General features: G+C 37.4%; 1 protein-coding gene across 2 annotated transcripts in view; it reads left to right on the top strand.

Annotated features, from left to right (window-relative positions):
* CUL3 (cullin 3) overlaps nucleotides 1-8,530 on the top strand; it is a 74,026-nt gene extending 65,496 nt beyond the window's left edge. For both annotated transcript variants that reach the window (XM_024763189.1, XM_024763190.1), the window contains exons 14-15: nucleotides 5,154-5,299; nucleotides 8,054-8,530. In XM_024763189.1, the coding sequence (XP_024618957.1) occupies nucleotides 5,154-5,299; nucleotides 8,054-8,185 (278 nt within the window). In that variant the 3' untranslated portion in view covers nucleotides 8,186-8,530. The remainder of the gene's footprint in view (nucleotides 1-5,153; nucleotides 5,300-8,053) is intronic.
* The last annotated feature ends 16,100 nt before the right edge of the window (nucleotides 8,531-24,630 follow it).

Here is a 24,630-nt window from a genome sequence, read left to right on the forward strand (position 1 = left end):
GGCTCTTACTGATATTTTGTAGAAGTTAAAAATTTCTCTCTGGTGATAAGTATTGTGATCACATAGTTTTTTTAAAGTTGTCAAAATACATGTTTGCCTTTTCGAGAAAGTACTCAGGCTCGTAATCAAATATTCAGAGACGCTGATCTTACCTACTTATGCTGCTTTTTACTGTGGTCAGTAATAGACATTCAAGCAAAAACTGAAAAGCATTTACTCAAATAACACAACCTTTGAAAAGAATTAGATTCATTTTATTTTACAGTGATTTCTATAGTTGACAGCCTTCCCCACCACCAGCACTCACCTTCTCTGTCCCTTTCCTCCTAATACATCTAGATACTTAGGTACCCACTTACACAGCACATACCCTTGTTATGCTCTTCTTAAATGCAGAGAGTATTGTGCTAGGCTCTGGGAGTGAGCTCCTGCCCTCACATTTTTAAAAACATCATAATTCAGTGTGTATCACCACAATCTTCCCATTTATCTTGGAGTATATTAATTTAGGTGACCAAATTTAGATGAACCAAGTGGATTGTTAAAAAGTTTTTTTCCCTCCACCATTTTATTTTATATATTTTCACATCTGCAGGAAAAGTGAAAAACGCTCTAATAGATAAACGTTAAAATTTTGCCGCATTTGCTCAAGCACCCTTATTTCTACCCTCGTGCTCTCCCTCTCTCCCTTCATATATGTATATATTTCCTACAGCATTTTTTAAAATATTTTTTTAAATAGCTCTTTATTGGAGTATAATTGCTTTACAATACTGTGTTAGTTTCTGTTGCACAAGAAAGTGAATTAGCCATGTCCCCATATCCCCTTCCTTTTGAGCCTCCCTGCCATCCTCTCTATCCCACGCTCTAGGTCATTGCAAAGCACCAAGCCCATCTCCCTGTGCTATGCAGCTGCTTCCCATCAGCCAACTATTTTACATTCGGTAGTGTACGTATGTCGATGCTACTCTCACTTTGCCCCAGTTTCGCCCTCCCACCCCATGTCCTCAAGTCCATTTTCTATGTCTACCTCTTTTTTTTAGATTCCACATATATGTGTTAATACATATTTGTTTTTCTCTTTCTGATTTACTTCACTCTGTGTGACAGACTCTGGGTCCATCCACCTCACTACAAATAACTCCAGTTTTCTTTTTATGGCTGAGTAATATTCCATTGTATAAAGTGCCACATCTTCTTTATCCATTCATCTGTCATTGGACATATAGGTTGGTTCCATGTCCTGGCTATTGTAAATAGTGCTGCAGTGAACATTGTGTAACATGTCTCTTTTTGAATTATGGTTTTCTCCAGGTATATGCCCAGTAGTGGGATTGTTGGGTCATATGGTAATTCTAGTTTTAGTCTTTTCAGGAACCTCCATACTGTTTTCCATAGTGGTTGTATCAGTTTACATTCCCACCAACAGTGCAGGAGAGTTCCCTTTTCACCACACCCTTTCCAGCATTTATTATTCCTAGATTTTTTGATAACGGCCATTCTGACCAACATGAGGTGATACCTCATTGTAGCTTTGATTTGCATTTCCCTAATAATTAGTGATACTGAGCATCTTTTCATGTGCCTCTTGGCCATCTGTGTGTCTTCGTTTGTGAAATGTCTATTTGGGTCTTCCACCCATTTTTAAACTGGATTGTTTGTTTTTTTTATATTGAGCTCCATGAGCTGTTTGTATATTTTGGAGATTAATCCTTTGTTGTTTCATTTGCAAATATTTTCTCGCATTCTGAGGGTTGTCTTTTTGTCTTATGGTTTCCTTTGCTGTGCAAAAGCTTTTAAGTTTAATTAAGTCCCATTTGTTTATTTTTGCTTTTATTTCCCTTACTCTAGAAGGTAGATCAAAAAAGATCTTGCTGTGGTTTATGTCAAAGGGTGTTTTTCCTATGTTTTCCCCTAAGAGTTTTATAGTGTTTGGTCTTACATTTAAGTCTTTAACCCATTTGGACTTTATTTTTGTGTATGGTGTTAGGAATTGTTCTAATTTCATTCTTTTACATGTAGCTGTCCAGTTTCCCCAGCACCACTTATTGAAGAGGCTGTCTTTTCTCCATTGTATGTTCTTGCCTCCTTTGTCGTAAATTAGTTGACCATGTGTGCGTGGGTTAATCTCTGGGCATTCTGTCCCGTACCGTTGATCTGTATTTCTGTTTTTGTGCCACTGCCGTACTGTCTTGATTACTGTAGCTTTGTGGTGTAGTTTGAAGTCGGGGAGCCTGATACCTCCAACTCCGTTTTTCTTTCTCAAGATGCTTTGGCTCTTCGGGGTCTTTTGTGTTTCCATACGAATTGTAAAATTTTTTGTTCTAATTCAGTGAAGAATGCCATTGGTAGTTTGATAGGGATTGCATTGAATCTGTAGATTGCTTTGGGTAGTATAGTCATTTTCACAGTATTGATTCTTCCAACCCAAGAACATGATATATTTCTCCATCTGTTTATGTCATCTTTGATTTCTTTCATCAGTGTTTTATAGTTTTCTGAGTACAAGTCTTTTGCCTCCTTAGGCAGGTTTATTCCTAGGTATTTTATTCTTTTTGTTGCAGTGGCAAATGGGAGTGTTTCCTTTATTTCTCTTTCTGATTTTTCATTGTTGGTGTAGAGGAATGCCAGAGATTTCTGTGCATTAATTTTGTATCCTGCAACCTTACCAAATTTATTGATTAGTTCTAGTAGTTTTCTGGTGGCATCTTTAGGATTTTCTACATATAATATCATGTCATTGGCAAACAGTGACAGTTTTACTTCTTCTTTTCCAATTTGTATTCCTTTTATTTCTTTTTCTTCTCTGATTGCTATGGCTAGGACTTCCAAAACTATGTTGAATAATAGTGGCGAGAGTGAACATCCTTGTCTTGTTCCTGATCTTAGTGGAAATGCTTTCAGTTTTTCACGATTGAGTATGATGCTTGCTGTGGGTTTGTCATATATGGCCTTGATTATGTTGAGGTAGGTACCCTCTATGCCCATTTTATGGAGTTTTTATCATAAATGGGTGTTGAATTTTGTCACAGGCTTTTTCTGCATCTATTGAGATGATCATATGTTTCTTATTCCTTAATTTGCTAATGTGGTGTATCACATTGATTGATTGCATATATTGAAGAATCCTTGCATCCCTGGGATAATTCCCACTTGATCATGGTGTATGGTCCTTTTAATGTGCTTTTCGATTCTGTTTGCTAGTATTTTCTTGAGGTTTTTTCCATCTATGTTCATCAGTGATATTGGTCTATAATATTCTTTTTATCTCCTTTCATGGTTGTTAGCATTTGCCTTATGTATTGAGGTGCTGCTGTGTTGGTGCCGAAACATTTATAATTGTTGTATCTTCTTCTTGGATTGATCCTGTGATCATTATGTAGTGTCCCTCCTTATCTCTTGTAACAGTCTTTATTTTAAAGTCTATTTTATCTGATACGAGTATTGCTACTTCAGCTTTCTTTCCATTTGCATGGAATATCTTTTTTCCATCCCTACAGTTTCAGTCTGTAAGTGTCCGTAGGTCTGAAATGGGTCTCTTCTAGACAGCATATATATGAGACTTGTTTTCGTATCCATTCAGCAAGTCTGTGTCTTTTGGTTGGAGCATTTAATATGGTTCACTTTGCAGTTCCTCCTGTCTCCTTGGGCATGAGAGTCCCCCACCAGCAGCCGGCAGGTGCCCTAGTTGTGGGGAGACGCTAACTCCACATCTTTCCACACCGCCATCTTGACTCCGCCTCCTTTCCTACATCATTTTAACTTCATTTGCCAGCGTTATAACACTTCCCACATAAATACTTGAGCATATACCTATCTCAGAATTAAGATTTTACCACATAATTGTAATACTGTATCACACCCCCAAAAATTAATAATTCCAAACATTTATATATCACCCATATTTACATGTCCACAGTTATCTCAAAAATGCCTTTCATATCTTATTTTTTGGATCCAGGATTCAGTCAAGGGTTCCACATTACATTGATTTTAATTTTCTTTAGTTCTATTCAATCTAATCCAGTGCCTCTATCTTTTTTTTCCCCTTATGACATTGAATTTTTGAAGAAAAGCATTTTTCTTCTTTAGTTGAGCATTTAATTTTACTCTTTTTTTTTAAGGTATTGATTAACTTGGGAGAAGATACTGAAGCAGAATTCTTAACCGAGGGATTCTAATTAGAAACAGCTGAATGAATATGCACACCAAAATGATCTTCTAAATTGTACAGTCTGCTATCTCCTGGTTGTGCCCAGGCCTAAGTCAGCAATGTTGCATATGGTTCTTTGTAATTTTACAATTTCTCCCTCCAGAAACTTCACATCTGTCTCCTATTGATGACCAAATAAATTAAAAAAATCTTTCTCTGCTGCTTCAATTAGAGCAAAGTTATAAGAGAAAGGGACTTTTATACTTAATTCTTTAGCAGTTGCCTTGAAGACTATAGGGAATAACAGTAAGACTTCTAAAGAGTGGAATATAGTTTGCATTAGTCATATTGAGATTATGACATTTAATAATTACCAAGATACATGTTAAGAAATTGTTGAATAATTGATGAGAGGTACAAAAGAATTGTTACGGAGTTAAGTGACATTCTAGTGGTACTTTAAATTTTTTATTTAGCTAACTAAATCTTGGCAATACATGTTCTTTCCTCCTCTTAAAAGTCCTCACATTTCTCCTGTTTGAGGTACTTTTGGTGAGGTTTAACTTAGAGTCATGGTGGTAAAATACTAGTTAACCTCTGGAAGTCACAAGCAATGAAAACTATTTACTGATAATTTTACTGCTAAATATATCAGCTAGTGTTTTTCTTCTAGGAAAGGAGTCATTGAATTCTATAAAAATAAAATTGGTTTTATTATCTCTGTAAAATTAAACTCCTAATATTTAAAAAGAATAATTTAGAATTGAAGAATTTTTATATCACTGCTTGTTAATTATTTAAATATTTATTAAAGTAAATGTTGAATTAGGCACTTTTTGAGTGTTTAATTAATAAGTATATGTGTGGTGTGTATTCAGAGGTTGACATTGATTTCTCTCTTGACAATAGTAAATTATATTAAGTTTGCTTACAAACATTTTTCCTTACTTTTGAAATTTACATCATAATCACATGGTAAATGTCTTTATTTCTCTTTTAGTTGCTGCCAAACAAGGTGAATCTGACCCAGAAAGGAAAGAAACAAGGCAGAAAGTAGATGACGACAGAAAACATGAGATAGAAGCTGCTATAGTGCGGATAATGAAATCTAGGAAGAAGATGCAGCACAATGTGTTAGTAGCAGAGGTGAGGACACTTCCGGACTGGATTAACGTAGAAAAGACAAAATTACTTTAACTATTTAAATTTAGGAAAGTACTGTATTCAGCTAATTTAAAATACAATCTTAAAATTAGAAAACCGTAGTCAAATAACACATTATTAAAAGCATGGTAGGTACTTGCTTGATAGTTAAACATAGCCAGTGCGTCAAAATATGTGCACACTTTAAGAACTAATATGTTTGTAATGAAGGTAATAATAGAATATTGTCCCATGAAGAATAAAGAAAAAGCTTTTCACTGCTATTTAGTACTTTGCTGTAAAACAAACTACCTATACTTCTAAAAATTAATGGCTTATTTATTGAGTAAAAGTTAGGAAACTAAGGAGGGGAGGACCATTGTGAAGCCATTGAAATAGTGAGGAACAAGGTGATTAGGGCTGAATAAAGTATTGGTTGAAGATAGAGAGCTGAATGAAGACACATAGGAAGTGAAATTGACGGCATTTATTGACTGATCGTGGGAAATGAGACGGAGGAGTGGAGGACGACTCTGAGACCCTTGCTTGCTTGGCCAGGTAGAGGCTGGTTTCTTTAACTGAAAAGGGAGGGGCAGTGTGCTACTGTGTTCCACGGGTCAGCTAATACCACTTTTTATAAGTTGACTTCGTATCACATGGCAGAGGAAGAGAATTATAGGTGAGTGGTCAGTCAGTAATTTAAAAAATCATTAAAAAACCAAAACAAACCTTTAAGACATGTTGGCAATTAGGTGACTGGTTAGTTTTCCCGTGTTCATTGGACTGGTAAGAATAGACATTTGATGGTAATTCCTTGAGAAGTAAATGGAGGTGAAACCACCAAGTGAGTGGTTTCTCCTTTGAGGTGTTGGCTCGTGGGAAGGGCACAGAGAGCAATACTAGAGGATTAAGTGTTGAGTTGAGGGCTTCTGGGTACTGTTTTTCTAGATGGGAAGACATTGAGTTATATTTATATTCTAAGGATAAGGAGAGATGATGCTTAAAAACAAAAGGGAAGAAAAATGAGATGAGGGGTTACTTGATGTACTCAAGTCTAGAAAAAGAAAAGCGAGAGGGTTGTATAGAGAACACAGGTAGGTGGTAGATGTGTTAACAGGGATGCTACCAAATACTTTTCCCGAGAACCCAGGGCTGGGTACAGGGGTGGTTGGAATGAAGCATGGAAACAAGCCATGGACAAATGGATAAATGTAAGGTTGTGGAAGTTTGAGGAATTTCAAACTGAAATGGCCTCTTCTCTTATGTAAAACAGGATGTGAGGTTATGGTGCTTGAGAACTTGCTGACCTTGAATGCTGTAAATTTGTGTTATCAGCCTAAACCAGAGATTGGCAACCTTTTTTTAAATGGCCAGTTGCAGCATGAAAGCACCCGTAGATAACAAGTGAGTGTGCTGTGTTCCAGGAGGGATTACAACAGGCAGCGGGCTGTATTTGCCTGTGGACCCCAGGTCTACACAAAAGGTGTAAAAACGACAACTTTACTCAATAAAGAACCGAGTAGTGGATTTTGGGTGATGTAGTAAATGTAGAATGGGTGTTTATGGAACCAGAACCAAAGGAGTCAGGGAGTTGAAGGTACTGTTGGGGGTGCAGCTCAGGTGATCTTTTATGAAGGAAAGAGGTGAGGTCAGACAAAGAAGTTATTGATAGCTTAGAAGAAAGGGCCAGAGGATTGATTCAGGGTCTCAAGTGGGTTGAGAACAAATTTGTTGATACTGGAGTGATAATATTAGAAGAGTGATGGATTTTAGTTGGGGAGTGAAGTGCTGACGTTTCCGACTTTGAAGAGTTAATAATCCATTGTAGCCTTCGAAATGAACTGATCCAACACTTGTAAAAGAGAAGCTGGCTTATGGCTAGATGAGTGATCTGCAAGATCACTAACTGGATTAGTGAGAAAAGCATGGGCTTCAGGGGCAGGAGGATGTAGATTCTCATCTCTTCTGGCTCTAGTTACTACTTGTTCATATCATTTTTCCTTTCTGGCTTATTTTCCTCATTTGTAAAACGAGACAACCTACTTTGCAGGGTTAAGAGCATTGAATAAATAAATATAAACAAAACTGACTGATACATAGTCAGATTTCGGCTAGTGCTGTAGTTCCTGTTGTATTATTACCGATGTCACGATACCTAGAATCCCGACAGCTGTTGGAGAAAAGAATACCAAGAGTAGCACTTAACTATGGACTGGGCATTATTCTAAAGCATCACATCTGTTAACTCATCTAATATACACAACAACTTCATGAGGTTAAGTAACTTTCCCAAGGGCCCAGAGCTAGTAAGTCGTAGAGCTGGGATTTGAATCCAGGCAAGTCTGAGTCCCGAGTTTGTGCTTTTAAACACATTATGCTACCCAAATTCTGTGAATTGGGGGAGTAACCCAGAAGTCATTAGATTATAGCTTCAAAATGGGTTAAACTATATGGTGGTATAAATTCATACTAGTATATTGCAACTAATTCGTCTGTTAATCCACTTTAGCATTCACATTCTGATGTGAGGAGGTATGTTCTAGCCATACATTACATTTTCAAATAGAATCCTTTTTAATTTTCTGTATTTTTAATGTTCATAATCAAATTAGTAAAGTTTGAGCTGAGTCTTAAAATGACATATCAGTTCTACTCAAAAATAAGAATTTTTGTGTGTTTATATAGAAATGTTTTTTGTTTTTGTTTTTTAATTTTCTGGTAGGAATTAGTGTTTTTTTTTTTAACCTTCTCTTTTAGGTAACTCAGCAGTTGAAGGCTCGATTCTTACCAAGTCCAGTTGTTATTAAAAAACGTATCGAAGGACTCATTGAGAGAGAATATTTGGCACGAACACCTGAGGATCGCAAAGTATACACATATGTAGCATAAAATGCATTCAGAAACTTGATTTATTATTGGACTGTACTCTTCGCATGGACTGGGAAGTTCTTTTAAATCATTAAATATTAAGACGACCATCTCTTCTATTAAATTACAGTACATGTTTTAGACCATTCAGATCAAGCCTTTACTCCCTTTGAGAGTTTTCAACATCAGTTGATTGAGCTTCAGGCTTTACAACGTTTATCCCTGTAGAGATCATCTTTACAGTTCCTCGGGAAAATGTGAATGTGCCGCGTTTTGTTTTCAATACTGTATGAAAACAGGAAAAAATAAAACAAAATTTAGAAAATACAGCTCATTAAAATAAAATTGTTGGATTTCATTTCCCCAGGTCTTCAGTGTTCATGTAAATGTGTTTTTGTAGTGTTGCTTAGCACTTTGCGCATTGTATAAGTTGGGTAACAAAAATGGTAAAAGAAATGACACAATTCCCAATTATCTTGCTCTGCTTAAGGCATTTCTTTAGCTCGTCTTGTTTAATTTAAAGGTTTGGTAAATTTACAGAGACCCAAGCATAAAATTTGAGCATGCTTTATTCTACCACTTGCACTTACTAATCTAATAGCCTAATGACCAGGAACCTTTGTTTTGGGCTCAGTATACACCCTGGTTTGATTTTTCCCTACTGTAATTTGAGATGTCGCAAATTCTTACAATGATTAGGTTTTGTTCTGCATTATCTCTAGAGAAAGAAAATATTTTAGTATGTATAAATTGTACAATAATTTTTTGCTGTTGTACTCACTGCTAATAGTGGATTGTATAGGGCAGTGTTTTTATTTCATTTTATTGTAGACAAAAATAAATGAATTTAGTATCACATACTCACTAATTCAGGTGTGTCAGAGCACAAAGTTGGCAGCTGGTTGTATTTAATTCAGCCCCTCTGAAAAGCACATACAGTCTACACTTTGTTTCTAAATATCTTAGGTTCACCCTCTCTTAAATATATATTTTGGTGAAGCTGGGATGCACTGTTAATTTTCTGTTTCAGAATGCATTCTAAAGATGCAATAAATACGATTACCTTAATATTTTTTAATAAGATCTTTAGTTCTTGCAGCTGGGTTTTGGAAAGTGATTAAGCAATATTTTTCAAACCTGATGATTCTTGGATCATTCTTAGCTGTTGTCCTCCAAAGAGTCATCGTTTCATGTTTTCAAAAGATGTGCTTTGTGCTGAAGATTCATGTCAGTTATCCTGTGCTTCCAACTTTCACCAATATTTTTTACCTGATTGATCTGCCGAGGATTATAGTTTGCTTTATTTTAACTTCAGAGTATTTTTATCTTCAGTTTTATTTAATTTTGTTTTCATAAGACAGTGTTTCAGATATGTAATTGGGGCAAACCACTATAGATTTCTGTTGATAGAAAAATGACATGTTACTAATAAGTTCAAGTAACCAACTGACTATGATACTGTTGATACATTTATTAGAATGTATGTCTCAGAAGATGGTATCTGTTTTAAATTTATGGTCAAGTTACAACTGAATTCTAATATGGATTAAAAACTCCACATAAATATTTTTCCCCATGCGTCTTGGGTTATAATTTTCCTTTAACTTGCAAATATGCTCTTCCTACATTTAATTTTGTCTCCATCTGTCCTATAGGATTATAAGTCTTATGCTCTTAATCTCTATGTTTTCCACTTTTACGTGATGCAGTTAAGATACAAATGAAAACTATCATGAACATTATTCTCAGGATACTTTCACCATACTTGAGTGATAGTAGGTCAGGTGTAACAAGGAAAGCCGAAGGGTTTCCCTTTCTCATTTTACACAATTGGAATTTCTTTAGTGACAGCGTGTTTACCTACAGGAAAACACTGGTTCTTTCACGTTTCATAATTTTTTTATTAACTTGACAATCTGAGTGTTCTGTTTCTCAAAGTGTTGTATATATCATTTAATTGGTATATATATAACACTTTGGGAAATAGAACACTCAGACTGTCAAGTAAATAAATATGAAAGATGTAAAAACTTCCATTTGAAATCTAAATGAGACATTAAAACAAAAATTTAAGTGCTGGTTTGAACTATTAAAAATCAGTCAAGTTAAATTTATGTCATTGTCTCAAGTGTGGATGTACAAATCACATTTAGAATTCAGAGACATACTTGGTAGTTTTGGAGAACAGGTTTGCTATTTATGCTTCTAAATGCTTGTAAGTATGTTAAAACATTTCTGAATTGCAGTTGTATGGTGGGCGAAGGCAGCCATTTGCATTCAGTTGCATTTCAGTCAATTGCAGTTGAGTCGAGTGGTCGCAGAATGCTGCTGCATTGAAAAAGAAAATTGGATCACCTAACATGTTTTATATGTTTTAGCGCATTTAGTGCATTTTATTTTAGCTCGTTAAGCGCGTAGTGATACATTTTGACCTTGCTTTCTTTTCAGCAAGAGATCATTCATGCCGTTTTTCTTCATTTTTTAATGTCTTAATCTCAAAAGAATAATGCATCCTAACCATTCATTTAATCCTGTTGCTGTGAATAGATTTGGTGATTTGCTTGAAGAATTTTAAGGAGGATGGATGCATAGTCTTCCAACTGCAAAAATGATGTACTCTTTGTTCACTTGTTAAATTGTAATTCTCTGCTATCATTTTTGAATCCAGGACAGTGTTTATTTTGAATTGTTATATAGTTAAATTATTTAAAGATTGAAAATTCATTGCAGCTAGGGAACACACAGCCTCACAAAATAAACTGTGGTTGTGATTGCAAGGTTCTTCATGTCAATGAGTTTTAAAAGGGGATGGGGAAGGGGTGCATGTCTTGCTAAAGGATGTGTTAGAATCACGTGTGTAGCACTGTAAATATAGACATGTACCACCCCCAAACTCCAAGATGCTAGTGCACTTTCTTGACAAAGAACTTGTCATAGTGAGGCACTGTTGATGTTCCATCCCTCAGTGTGTACGTTGGGCAGCAAGAAAGGCTTAGGTGGCAACTAAGTGATCTTACAATTATGCCTCCATCCCTAGGAGACTAGTTGGCATGATCTCAGGCTTCTAAATATTTAGTTCCTAATTTTGGAAAATAACTGTAGTGTGTTAAATCCAGATAATGCTGGGGTTTTTTTTTGTTTTGTTTACAGTTTTAAATACTCATTTTGAATAAGTATTAGAGGGTTATATCTTTGCCTGCCTACTGTAACTTAAGACTCAGTTTTTATAGCCTTGTTTTTCACATGGTATCTGATGAATACTATTAGATTGTTTCAGTCTGGGGAGGAAAGCTGTCACCTATCAAAATTGTAGATCGTGTATTCTATATGGTGCATATAGTCAGTCAATAAGTATTTTGTACTCTTGATAAGAATGTTAAAAACATTTCAGGTTAGCAAAATAACATAACATTTATATTCCCAAAAGCATAAACAATAGAAATGTTAAACAGTAACAGCATACGTACGTATTATCATGTGCCAGACACTGTTTCTGAGAGCTTTTTATATGTGTTTCATTTAGTCATCACATGGGCTCTGTGAGATGAGAACTGTTAATTATACCAGCGTTGCCCAAGGTTGCTGCTAGGAAATGGCAGAGCCAGGAGCTGGACCTAGGTTTGATCGTATGTCTGGCTCCTAGCTTACCTTCCATATTGCAGATGGGCATCATTTTCTGTTTATAAATTTATCATTTAGTTTGTATCTCATTCACATGAAAAAGAACTTATGGCAAGCTAAAGTTAAAGATAGTACACAAAGCATCTCAATATGGAACTTGAAGCATCTCAATATGGAGCTTAAGACATTTTTATTGCCTTGATACTACTTGCTGATCACAGTTTTTAGTAGGAAGGGGTACAGGGAAGGTAAAGGCCGCTATTCTGGAGTCTTAGTGAATGTCTTACATACTTTAATGGGTAACATGGATAGATGCTTTATTTAAATTCAAATCTTGGGTTTTAAGAAACATTTTACGCACTGCATGCCTTTTCTATACCACATCATTTATTTAGCCAGAAGTAAGAGAAGACCTAAGAATGACTGAATTTAACAAGTAATGATAGAGATTGGTCATGAAGCTAACTTAGGGAAACATGAATAGCTAGAACACTTGAAAGCCCATTTAATAATTTTAGAAATAGCAAATTTGTAAATGGGTCATTTAAGTGATTTGATCCTTAGTATTAGGGTCTAAGGTGAACCTCCAGTAAGCCATGCCAAGATAACTGTGTGTGAGGAGCTCAAAGTAATCTTAGGAACATTTTAGTCACAATGAAATTGTTGAAGTTCAGTATTCAGGTAAAGTACAGTTCAAATAATACACGAAACTTTAGGAATTTTTTGCAGTGTGGGAAAAATAAATTCTAAGTCTTAAAATTCTTTCTGCAGTTGTGATTCTTGAATAAATGCCTCAGCACAATGTCTGGCATGTGGTGGGTGTAGGCACTCGGTAAATCCCAGATGAATGTGCTTAACGATCACAAAGTGATTTGGAAGAAAGTCTTTAAAAAATTGAACTTCATAAATTAAAATTGGTACTGCATTATCAGGAGTATGACAGTATTCATGGAATAAGGATTATATTTTTTTTTACTTTTGTAAATGGAAATCACTTGATGTTTGGTTTTTAACTAGGTAAAAAGTGGGAAGTGTAGACCAACTGCTGGGTTGTTCCAGATGGTACTAAATGCTGATTTTAAAGCCCTCTTGACTCACAACATCCCATGGAAAGAACTCACTCAGACTAGTGATATGAAAATTCATGGTCCCACTTGGAGATAATGGGGTACAGGAATTTGGGCACAGGTCTGTGTGATTCCAAAACCTGTGCTTCTCTAATTAGTGTTAATGTGTCCCCAGTTGTTTTGGCAGATGATGGGCAAAACTTTATGAACTGAATTTGCATCTGAAAGGTGATTTTCTTGGTGAGTATTACGGTGAAAGTTTGTGTTGATTTTTTTGTAGAAAGTGTTCTTTGGAGAAATTGATACTGTGAAACTTGTGTAGAACCTGCACAAGAGAAAACTTGGCAATATTAGCTGTGCATATCACTGTATGTGGTATATGTGAATTATTTTGTTTATAGTAAGTTTATAGAACTGATGTCAGATAACAATATAGAATTAATCTTTTATTTCCTACATGATGCTATCCTCTGTATTAAAAAAAAAAATAACCACTAGACTGATTTTTTTTTTAATGGAATGCAGTTGTAAGCAGAAAGAGACAAAACTTACCTAAAGGGCATGGAATCAAGTGAGGAGAAGGATGAGATCTGCATTTTGTTCCAGTGTGTAGCTCTAGCAATAGGCAACCAGTGTATGTAACTATGAAATAGACTCTGTCAAAAGCCTGTTGCAACTTCTACATCGGAATGAAGGGGGTGGGGTGGGAGGGGAATGCTTTAAAGTAAGAAAGTCTACACATACTGGGTTGGCCAAAAAGTTCGTTCAGATTTTTCCGTAAGATGTTACAGTACTATGTTTATAGTATCATTTTTTTAAAAATTCCCCCTCTTAGGTTTGGCTGCAGAGGTGTTTTGCAGTACTCCTAAGAAAAGCAAAGTTACTATCTTCTGACCGAAATTAGTATTACCCAAATTTGTAGTAAGGCATCTAATCCACCTGACTTGAGCTGATTAGAAAATAATGCAATCCATTCTCAAAGGAGTGACAGGTTGCAGTAGCTTTTAAAAGCTGTTCCAGAAGAGGAGTGACAAGTGCTTTGGTGTTTTAAAACCTAGAAGTACACCGGAATTTCTTAAGGAAGCTTTAAAACCAAACAAAAACATAACGCCTCTTGTAGATTATGATTTAGTAGGTCTGAGGTGATTCTGTGCAGCTAAATCAGGAACCATTGCTTTAGATCACCTGTGTTATAATAAAGCATATAAGTTCCCAGTTTTCCTAATTGAAGAGAACATTTATTTGATATGGTATGCAAGTTATGAGATGCTCTTACACATCTTACATGTACTTATTTAAACCTCAGCTGGTTATGGCAACATGTTGGTCAAGTCAAGTGGTTTGATTACCAAGTGGACCAGTTAATTTCAAGCTACTCATGGTCACAGATCACAGTATTAATCACAACCGATCAGTTGTCATTAGTGGATCCTCCTAAATCCGGGGTTGGGGGGTTGGCTGGATCAGTAATATTGTAATATTGTCCTCATAGTCAAAGGGGAACCTGTGTTCTTAGAATTTTAATTAGGCATTTCCACTGGGAGAAATTAAATTTAGAAACCAAGTGTTCAAAGCCCAGTGACCTCCATCCCATTAGTATGAGTTTAAAAGAGTGATTCCAAGAAAAAAGTCAGTGCCCACTGAACTGATTTGATTTTTTTTCTCCCATAAAGAACCATTGGTTTAGAATCAATTTAATGAGATCTGGGTGACAAAAAAAATCGGTATGTTTGTGTTGCCAGCCTTATAAGATCATAAACAAGTGTAAACCATAGTTTTGGCCATTATCAGTGTAATCCTATTGGTGCAAAGTATTTGCAGGGAGAGTTAGTCTGGTTTGAGGATCATCCACTTACTCTGACAGGAGGTGACTCCCTTAAGGCCAGTAATTGCTGCTTCAACCCAAGTATGGATACACAGCATGTTAATGTTTACTTATCTTTCTAATGTTTACTTCTCCGTTGGCCTCAACCAGGAATCCAGTGGTAGAACTAGGTGACAAATGGCGTTACTGCTCCTGAGGGAGAATTTTCCCTCTGTAGCTTTACTTAGAAATTTGGAACTAGAGTTTATCAAAGGAGCAGCTGCTGGCATGCTTTCACTGTAATAGCTCTTAGCGCGATACCTGTCACTTAGTTTTCAAATGCTAACTTCATTCCACCCCTTAATAACAGCATTCACTTATGAGACAATGGGTAGGGTCCTCCCTGTTCTGTATAGTTAATAGCCCTGCTTATGAACCCAGGCTGCTGTATTAGCCTCATTACATCATGCTCTAATCAACAGCCTATTACCTAGAAACTTTGATTTATATACTAAGCCAGTTCATACTGTTCTCCCCTTGCCTTTGAACTAGTGTATCTTGAAATAAAGGCCTAATTATCTATTATGAACTTCCTACAATCCTTCCTTAAAAGTCCCATATTTCCTACTTTGCAATCAGACCAAAAAGTGAGTTGCTAAAAGAGTTATGTACAATACAATCAAATTATTGAAATCCTTTTTTTTAATTGGAGTATAGTTGGTTTACAATGTATTAGTTTCAGGTGTACAGCAAAGTGAATCAGTTATGTTTACACATATATCCACTTTTTTTTTTTTAGATTCTTTTCCCATATAGGCCGTTAGAGTTCCCTGTGCTATACCGTAGTTTCTTACTATGAAAGCCAATTTTGTATAAATGTTTTTGTACATGTATATATGTATGTACAGTAGACCCTTGAACAATGAGGGGTTTGGGGTGCTGATACCCTCTCCTACCGCACCCCACCCCCAGTCGAAAATCAGTGTATAACTTTAGTCGGCCCCTTGTATCTGCAGTTCTGCATCAGAAGATTCAACCAACTATGGATCATGTACTGTAGTACGTATTTATTGAAGAAAATTCTGTGTTTAAGTGGACCTGTGCAGCTTAAACCTGTGTTCAAAGATCAACTGTGTGTGTGTGTGTGTGTGTGCGCGCGTGCATGGATTTGGGTGTGTGTGTGTGTGTGCGCGCGCGCGTGTGCATGGATTTGGGTGTGTGTGTGTGTGTGTGCCCATGGGTTTGGGTATGCACATTTGTGTGTGCATGAGGAGTGACATTAGATCTTAAAATTCGGTATCGGGTAGATGGTAATTTCTGTTATAAATTACTAGATATATAATTTATCAAATGGCAAACCACGTAGTAATAAAGTGAGTTTAGACCCATTTTACTTCACTACCTTTGCTAAGAAACAGTGTATTATGAAATATCAGTAAAATTCTGTTGGGCAAAAAATGTGTGCATACATATAAGCCTGCATAGAAGGAACTCTAGGAAATTGGTTGACTAATATTAAAGTTGTATTCATATGAAGTTAACTTCACATGGTTAAGTGTGTATTATCAGATATTGTGATGTAAATAATTTCCTTCTTTGGTAAGAAATGTACATACTAGAAAAGCAAAAACAAAAAATGTCTACATATATACAAAAATGCTGCATTGATCTAGCACAGCCAAAGATTTACATGGTTTATATTCTTTTTGTAATTTCTGGTGTCAGCTTTCTGCAACTGTGTTACACATGTATGCACCTTTTTTGAGAAGAGGTGAGTGGATATAGAATCTGATCTCATGATTCTGGGCATCAACTATAGTAAGGTTTTGTGCCTTTTGTCTGGGGCTTGTCTGTGGCCTCCCTCCAAGTCTGGCAGAGTCTGGCTGCAAGTTGCCTTCTTGTTCAGTATGCTTGCCTCTAACAGCCTCATTGCTTCTCCTGTGCTACAGATGGAAACAAAGTAACTGCAGTGGTGAAACTGCTATTCAGCAGTAAAGGAGACTAAGACACAAGGAGGGGAGGAGTAAAGGGCCTGGCTTTGTGAGAGTTTGCGGGGCAACTTGGGTTTGGATTCTGAAGTGTAGGGGAAATCTAACCTCCAGAATAACGGCGTGTAATTGCGTAATGTAAAATTGCCTCTACATTGACTTGTAGTTATTTTAAGTTTGTCAGTCCGGATTTACTAAAAACGAAACAAACTTTCTTGAAAAAGGAGTGAAGAAGTTAAAAGGGGACCGTGGAGGATTGGGTGACAATAGCAAATCCCATTACTGAATTCACTTCAGACAGAGTACGTGCAGACAACTTATAAGATGTGCGTATTTTCAGAAGCTACCAACATTAGCGATGGGAACTCCCATGATCCACAGGTGGAATTTGGGTGTTGCTGTTAATTGAACATTCCCAATCTGTTACCTAGTTTGTGTATCATATGTAACCTACTACATTTAAAGAATATGAATGTAATGAAATTTAGTTAACTTACATTGACTAATATAGTTTTGCATAGAATTCATTTGTTTATATTATGTATCTTTAAGTAGTTAACCATACTTAATATGTATCTTCACACCTATTTAGGTATATATCTTCTCTGTGCCCTGTAGACTCAGCAGTGAGCAAAATAGACAAAAAACCTTGCCCTCAGGAAGAGTACACTGAGGAGAATTGCCAAATATAATGAATTATATAACATGAAAAATGTGATCAGAACTGTGAGAAGAAAATAAAAGCAGCTCAAGGGCACGAGGAGTGGCATGGTGGAAGGTGGTTAGGCCCTAATTCTGAGCAGGACGATGAGCGTAAGTCTGTCTTATTTAGAAGGTCGCGTTTGAACTAGTAGGATTCGGAAGAAGTGAAGGAGCAAGCAGGCTGTGCCAGTATCACGAAAGCATGTCCCAGGCGGAGAAATAAGACAGTTGAAAGGCCTGATTAAAGTGTTAAAGCAACAGCGACAGAGCTGACATTGCTAGTGCAGAGTCGGGGAGGGAGAGAGAGAAGTGGCAGGTAAGAGGGGCCGGATGGTGGAGGACTCTGTAGGCCCTGGAGAAGACTGGCTTTTACTCCAAGTGGAATGGAGAGCCATTGTGTGGGCTAAACAGAGGAATGACACCCTCTAACTCATCCTTTGGAAAGACCACTCCAGCGGCTATGTTCTATGGCTACTGCAATACCCCGAGGTGGGAGATGATGAGAGCTTGGACCAGGGTGGTGGAAGTGGATGCGGAAAAGTGATGAGATTCCGCATATATTTTACAAGCAGAATGTGACTGATAGGATGTGGGCAGTGAAAGAGATGACACCAAGGCATTTGGTCTGAGAAACTGAAAAGACAGATTTGCCATTACCTAATAGGGGGAGAAGGTGAATAGGGTAGTTTTCTTTTTTCATTTTTTTAGATTTTTGACATTTATTATTTTTTATTAATAACCTTTATTTTTTAGAGCAGTTTTAGGTTCACAACAAAACTGATCATTTTATTTTCAGGGAGGGGTGAGTTGAGTTCAGTTTAGAGCGTGTAAAGTTTCAGTGTCTAGCAGACAACCAAGTGTGCACATCGAGTAAGCGGTTAGATATACATCTGCAGTTTAGGGCAGGGCTGTGGGGTGGAAGTAATAAATTTCAAAGTTGTCAGTAGGTAGATGGTCTTTAAAGCCATGAGACTGGAAGAACATACCAAGGACATGTGTCAGTTATCCACGTGATGCCTCTCAGCTCCAAATGCGCCCTTCATCTGTGCAAATGGACCTGCGCCCTTTAAACAGCTCTCCTTTGCCCGCTGACACGTTGTTAAACTCTATCAGTAGAAGGTATTGATGGGACGTTGCAGGGGAAAGAGTTTTCTGTCCTGGGTCTGGTGGCTCACCCACCAGGATCTAGGGGAGGGCCCTTTTCTTGGGCCCACAGGGTGTAGCTCTCTCCAGCATTTAGCCGCCACCCTCAGGGCTTTCTTAAGCCCTTGACTCAGGCTTAGCAGCTTGGCTGGGAACCCCAGACAGTGTGGACCTGCACTTCAGCCAAGATCGCTGCTCCCTCACCCTCTCCTCAGGCCCCACCCCCCAAGCATGCCAAGAGGCCTTAATAAACCAGCCATTCGACTTTCATCCCACGCAGCGTTCTAGCCATCTGGGCCAAGCCATGCACAGAAGTTCACAGCGGCTCTCTAGCCCCTGGTTCCAGCAGTGCCTGCGGTGGGGCACCAACCCCCTCTGCACACCCAATTCCCTCTGTACAACCAGCACCCTCTGTACAACCAACCCCTGTGTACAACCAACCTCTGCACAGCCAGCCCCCTCTGCACAACCAACCCCTCTGTACAACCAATCCCCTCTGTACAACCAAACCCTCTGTACAACCAATTCCGTCTGTTAAGCCACTGAATCCTCTGCTCACCTACATCCTGGGGTTTGTTCCTCATGGCCTTTCCAGCATGGACACTGTCAATTCCAAAAGTCCTTGTACCTACAGCCGCACAACTCCCTCCACACAACTGCCATCAGCCTTGGCTTGCCTGCATCCCAGAGGGTTGTTCCTGCTTGCCAGGTGATGATGGGTCAGGAGATTCTCCTCCTTCCAGTGGACTGCACCTGCACCTTCTTCGATTGTCCTGGCACTCTTCGTCAACCCTAAGGTGCCCATTAGGGTTCTCTTGCAATCTTCACAACTTTCCCCAAATAGCTTAATAATTCCTTATTTTAAACTTCCCCTGTTTAAATTACTGTGTAGTATCTGTCACCTGATTGGACCTGGACTGATACCAGAATTGAGATTAAAGAGAGAAGAGGTTTAAGGATTTGAGATCTGAGTCACCTCACCATTAAGAGGTTGGGAAGAGGGTCTAGGAAATGAGAGTGTAAGCAAATGGCCAGGGAAGGAGAAAAGCCAAAAGAATATGGCATTGCATCATAGAAGCCAAGTAAAGAACATGTTTATAAAGGAAGAAATCATGTGGTATATATACAATAGAATACTACTCAGCCATAAAAAAGAAGGAACTTTTGCCATTTGCAACAAAATGGATGGACTTGGAGGGTATTATGCTAAGTGAAACAAATCAAACAGAGAAAGATAAATACTGTATGATATCGCTTATATGTGGAAGCTAAAAAATAAACTAGTGAATATAAGAAAAAAGAAGCAGACACTATATAGAGAACAAGCTAGTGATTACCAGTGGAGAGAGGGAAGGGTGAAAGGGCTTTATAGGGGTAGAGGAACTATTAGTTATAAAATAAGCTGCAAGGATATATTGTACAACGTGGGGAATATAACCAATATTTTATAATAACTATAAATGGAGGATAACCTTTAAAATTGTGAACCACTATAGTGTACACCTGTAACATATATTGTACAGCAAATGTAATTCACACAAAAATTCTAAAAAAAGGGAAGTAACCATCAATGTTAAAAACAGCTGGTTATTCATGTGTGAGGAGAATTGAGGATAAAACACAGGATGTAGCAACAGGCAGGTCATCGGTAACCTTCACAAAAAGCAGAAAACTTAGAATATAGAGTTCATATACCAACCTCCTACCCAAAGCATCCTTGACAGATCTTTCACCCATACAGAACCTCCCAAGTTTTCTTGGAATATCATTATTTATTAAGTCATTGTATTTATGAACTTTAGGGCTTTATAGTATTTAAAAAATAATTAAAAGCATCAGTTACTGTAAGCATAGAAAGCATAGAATATTGAGACGTCTTCCCATACTTCTCCTTATGTATTAATTAATATTTATTGAGCACATACTGTGTGGCAGGTATTGGTCTAGGAACTGGGATATGGCATTGAAATAGGGAAGCAAAGTGTTCTCCATTATGGACCTTACATTTGGTGGGAGAAACAGATAATAAACTAGTAAACAAATAGCTAAACTATGTTTCCAGAACCATATATGCAGTAGAAAAAAAAAAAAAAGAGTGACAGGAATAGTAGGGAGTTACATTTGAATTATATCAGTGGTTAGAAAATTTCTCTCCAAAGAAATAGCATTTGAGCTAAGACCTAAATACAGAGAGAGATGAGCAACAATCTGGGAAAAAAGTGTTTTAGGTGGAGTGTGTGACAAATAAAAAGGATCAGAGAGAAGAAGCTTTACGGATTCAAGGGACAAGAGGAGAGCAAATAACTGAAGCACAGTGTGAAATCTGGGAGAGAAGTAGAAGATAATGTAATAAAGATAGGCAAGGCAAGGGGACTTCCAGTTTCAGCCATGATGGAGTAACAGTGATGAGATTTACACTCTAGCCCTAAATTCAGAGCTGTGATCCCTGAGAAAAGGGGAAAAACCAAGGTAATCCCTACAATTGCACTAGGTTCTTATGGGGAGACAGTTTCCACGTTGACGTGTGGGGAGGGATCAACCCACTCAGCCTAGCAGCCTTTCTAATTTGAAGAATCCAAGATCAGAGTTTAGGGAGGTAAAAGACTGGCTACAATTTGTGGGTTGTAGTCCAGAGAGGAGACAACTGCACCAAGAGAGAGCCCTGGACACTGGCAGATGTGTCCTCTCAAGTCTTTGGCTGAGTATTGAGCTGAGCATTCATGAGAGGAAATACCCACGGCCAAGGAAAGATCTACCAGAAAGGACAAGGCAGAACAGTCCTGAAGCCCATGCAGGACTGGGAATAATCTGTGCCCCCATCAGCCAAGTGGAAAAGTCTCACAAAACACAGGGCACTGGGTAGAATCCTCAGAAGGGTATCAATGTAGTAGTGAAGCAAAATTAGCTGTAGACAAAGACCTACACCAACAAACATCAAAAGCAAACCTCAAAAGAATCCAACTGAGTCCAAGTATCTTAACGGTGAACCAGTATTTAAAGGAATACAACAAAATCCTGCAGTCAACAAATAAAATTCACAACATCTGACATCCAATAAAAAGATTACGAGACATGCAAGGAGTGGAATATGATCTATAAGTGGTAGAAAAATAAAAGAAACAGACCCACAATGCAGAGATGATGTAACCAAGAGACAAGGACTTTAAAACAGCTACAATAAATGCACCCCACATATTCAACAGTGAGAGAAAAACAAGATTGTAAAAGAGGAGAGAAGTGGAAGATGTAAAAAAGATTCCAATGGAACTTTTAGAGATGAAAAATACAACGTTTGAAATAAAGAACATACTGGATGAGATTAAAGCAGATTAGTCACCAACTTGAAGACAGCAATAGAAACTATCCAAAAAGAAACACAGAGAAACTAAAAACAAAAGAACAACAAAAAAATATAGCATCAACAACTTGTGGGACAATATTAAGTGGTCTAACATATGTGTAATTGAAATCCCAGTGGGAGAGGAAGGAGAGAGGGAAAAATATTTGACCAAATAATGGACAAAATTTCTCATAATTCCATGAAGATTACAAATCAGTGGTTGGAAAACTATGACTCATGGACCAACTATGGCCTGGTGCCTGCTTTTGTAAATAAAGTTTTGTTGGAACAGAGCTTTGCTCATTTATGTGTCATTTATGTATTATGGCTGTCTTTAAGTAGTTGTGATGGAAAGTATGGGGTTCAAAGCCTAAAACATTTACTATCTAACCCTTTACAGAAAAGAAAAAAATTGCCAGGGGATTGGGGGAGGAGATTAACTGTAAAATACCAGGAGGGAATTTTGAGGGTGATGGTATTGTTCTACATAATGAGTGTGGTGGTCACTACATGACTGTATATATTTGTCAAAACTCACTTAATTGGACCCTTAAAACTGGTAAATTTTATTGTATGTAAATTGTACTTCAATAAATCTAATTTTAAAAATATGATAGATTAGAAATAGTTCAACATCTTTGTAGACCTTGAGAAGTTTGGCTTGCACTTTAAACATAATCAGTGGAAAGCCAGTGGAGATTTTTCATCAGAGGAGGGACAATTCGATTGAAAAGTTTTAAATAAATTGTTACTTTAGCAACACAGTGGTGACTGAGAGACAGGAGCCTGATTTAAAGGGTTTTGCAGCATGGGCATACCTCATTTTGTTGCACTTCACAGATATTGCAGTCTTTACAGGTTGAAGTTTTGGGCAGAGAGGTGGGTAGAGGTGCTCTTTACTGGGATGGGAAAGATGGGGAGGAAGGCAAAGCCCAGAATGAAAAAAACAACTCTTGTTTGACTCATCGTGCGTATTCCAGATAAACTGAACCATGATGTTTTACATACACAATCTTTTTATGCTTACAGTTGAATTCAGGACTTACTTACGTGACAGTAAGATGAAGTTCACTTTTACAATGATGTAATGTTTTTAATGAGAAACAAGCATTTGACAATTGTATAAAATATAAAGATGCTTTTCTTAGATCTAGTTTATCATTGTATGTAAACTTGCTTAAGTCCTCCTCCTAGAAGACAATTAAAATTATGTTGAAGCAAAATTAAAATATCAGTGAGGAGGTACTTTGAATGGTACTTCCACTCATTACAAAAATAATCAGTAAAAAAAAAAAAAAAAAAAAAAAAAAAAAAAAAAATCAGTAACGGGAGTAAATAAAATAATTATACTGTCTTAATTCTCAGCAAGTCACTTCCCTTTTCACACCTTCATTTCCCTATTTCCCAAAATGCCTTATTCCTCCAAAGATTCTGATAAACTTTACCATTCACATGTTCATTTTCTAGCATACTATGAAGTGTGCTAAATTGTATTTGGAAAAATAATTGACCCAAACCTGTGCTTTTTACTTTCAGTCATAGAAAGAATTTTCTGATGAGCTAAATACATAATATATATCTTACTAATTATCATGAGTTTGACTTTACTTTGTGAAGCCAATTAAATTCTTCATGTTCAGAGGCATCTCCCCTTTGTATTTTCACTCTCTGAAAATGAATTCTGCCTTTCTATCCAGCCTTCTCCCAGCTCCCCTCTCCACAAAAAATGTTCACCTCTTTACCTGTTTTCTTCAGGCTGTGGTCACACATACACGTGAAGCAAAGTGGGACTGAGAATATTAGTTCCAAGTCTGCTGGTGTCTGGAAGTAGCAGCCACCTGAAGACAGGGCCCCTGACGGACTGAGTGCGTGGGGTTCACCCAGACTGGCTCTGACTTGAATCCTTTGGTTCCTTTTCTGAGTCAGATGCATCCCTTCTTCCTATGAGTTTCCAGTTTTGCTCCTATTACACATCTGATTTAAGTCTCCCAACACAGTTTCCTTCCAGACCTGAACTCTGACTTGCTACTACTCTCCTTTCTTCTACCTGTTTCTCTTGAGGTTATGGACATTTCCCTGATCCCCAGTGAAGCTGATGCTTCTCAAGGGAGAGCGCTCCTTTACAGAGTGTGCCAACACACTGGATATGTCCAGCCTCTCCAGACAGAAACAAAATGGGGATTTGACCCCAGTGTAAAGGGCACAATCGCCAAATATAGTCTCCTGGCCTCCAGTGCATGGGATCTGCCTCATTTAACTCATCCACTAATTAGCATTTTCCTTTGAAAATTCTGATTTACACACTGTCAGGAACATTTGCATTTTTCTTAATTTTAATCTAAGTCCAACCATTAAACATCCACTCCTTTGGGTTAGATGTGTGTTGCTTCCCAAGACTCCTGGATAACGGCCAGTCCTCCCCAAGTAGAATTTCAGTTTTCCTGGAGCCCCCGGATTGACTGGACATATTTTCATACACATACACACACACAAGTCCTTCTGTTGTTATTTTTCTTCTTTTTTCATACATGTAAATCCCGAACTCCCAATCTATCCCTCCCCACCACCCTTCCCCTCTGGTAACCATAAGTTCATACTCTAAGTCTGTGAGTCTGTTTCTGTTTTGTGAATAAGTTCATTTGTATCATTTTTTAAGATTCCACATATAAGCAATATCATATGATATTTGTCTTTGTCTGACTTACTTCACTTAGTATAATAATCTTTAGGTCCATCCATGTTGCTGCAAATGGCATTATTTCATTCTTTTTAATGGCTGAGTAATATTTCATTGTATATAT

This window comes from Neophocaena asiaeorientalis, unplaced genomic scaffold, assembly GCF_003031525.2.
Source record: "Neophocaena asiaeorientalis asiaeorientalis breed wild unplaced genomic scaffold, Neophocaena_asiaeorientalis_V1.1 scaffold86, whole genome shotgun sequence".
In the NCBI taxonomy this organism is placed as follows: Eukaryota; Metazoa; Chordata; class Mammalia; order Artiodactyla; family Phocoenidae; genus Neophocaena; species Neophocaena asiaeorientalis.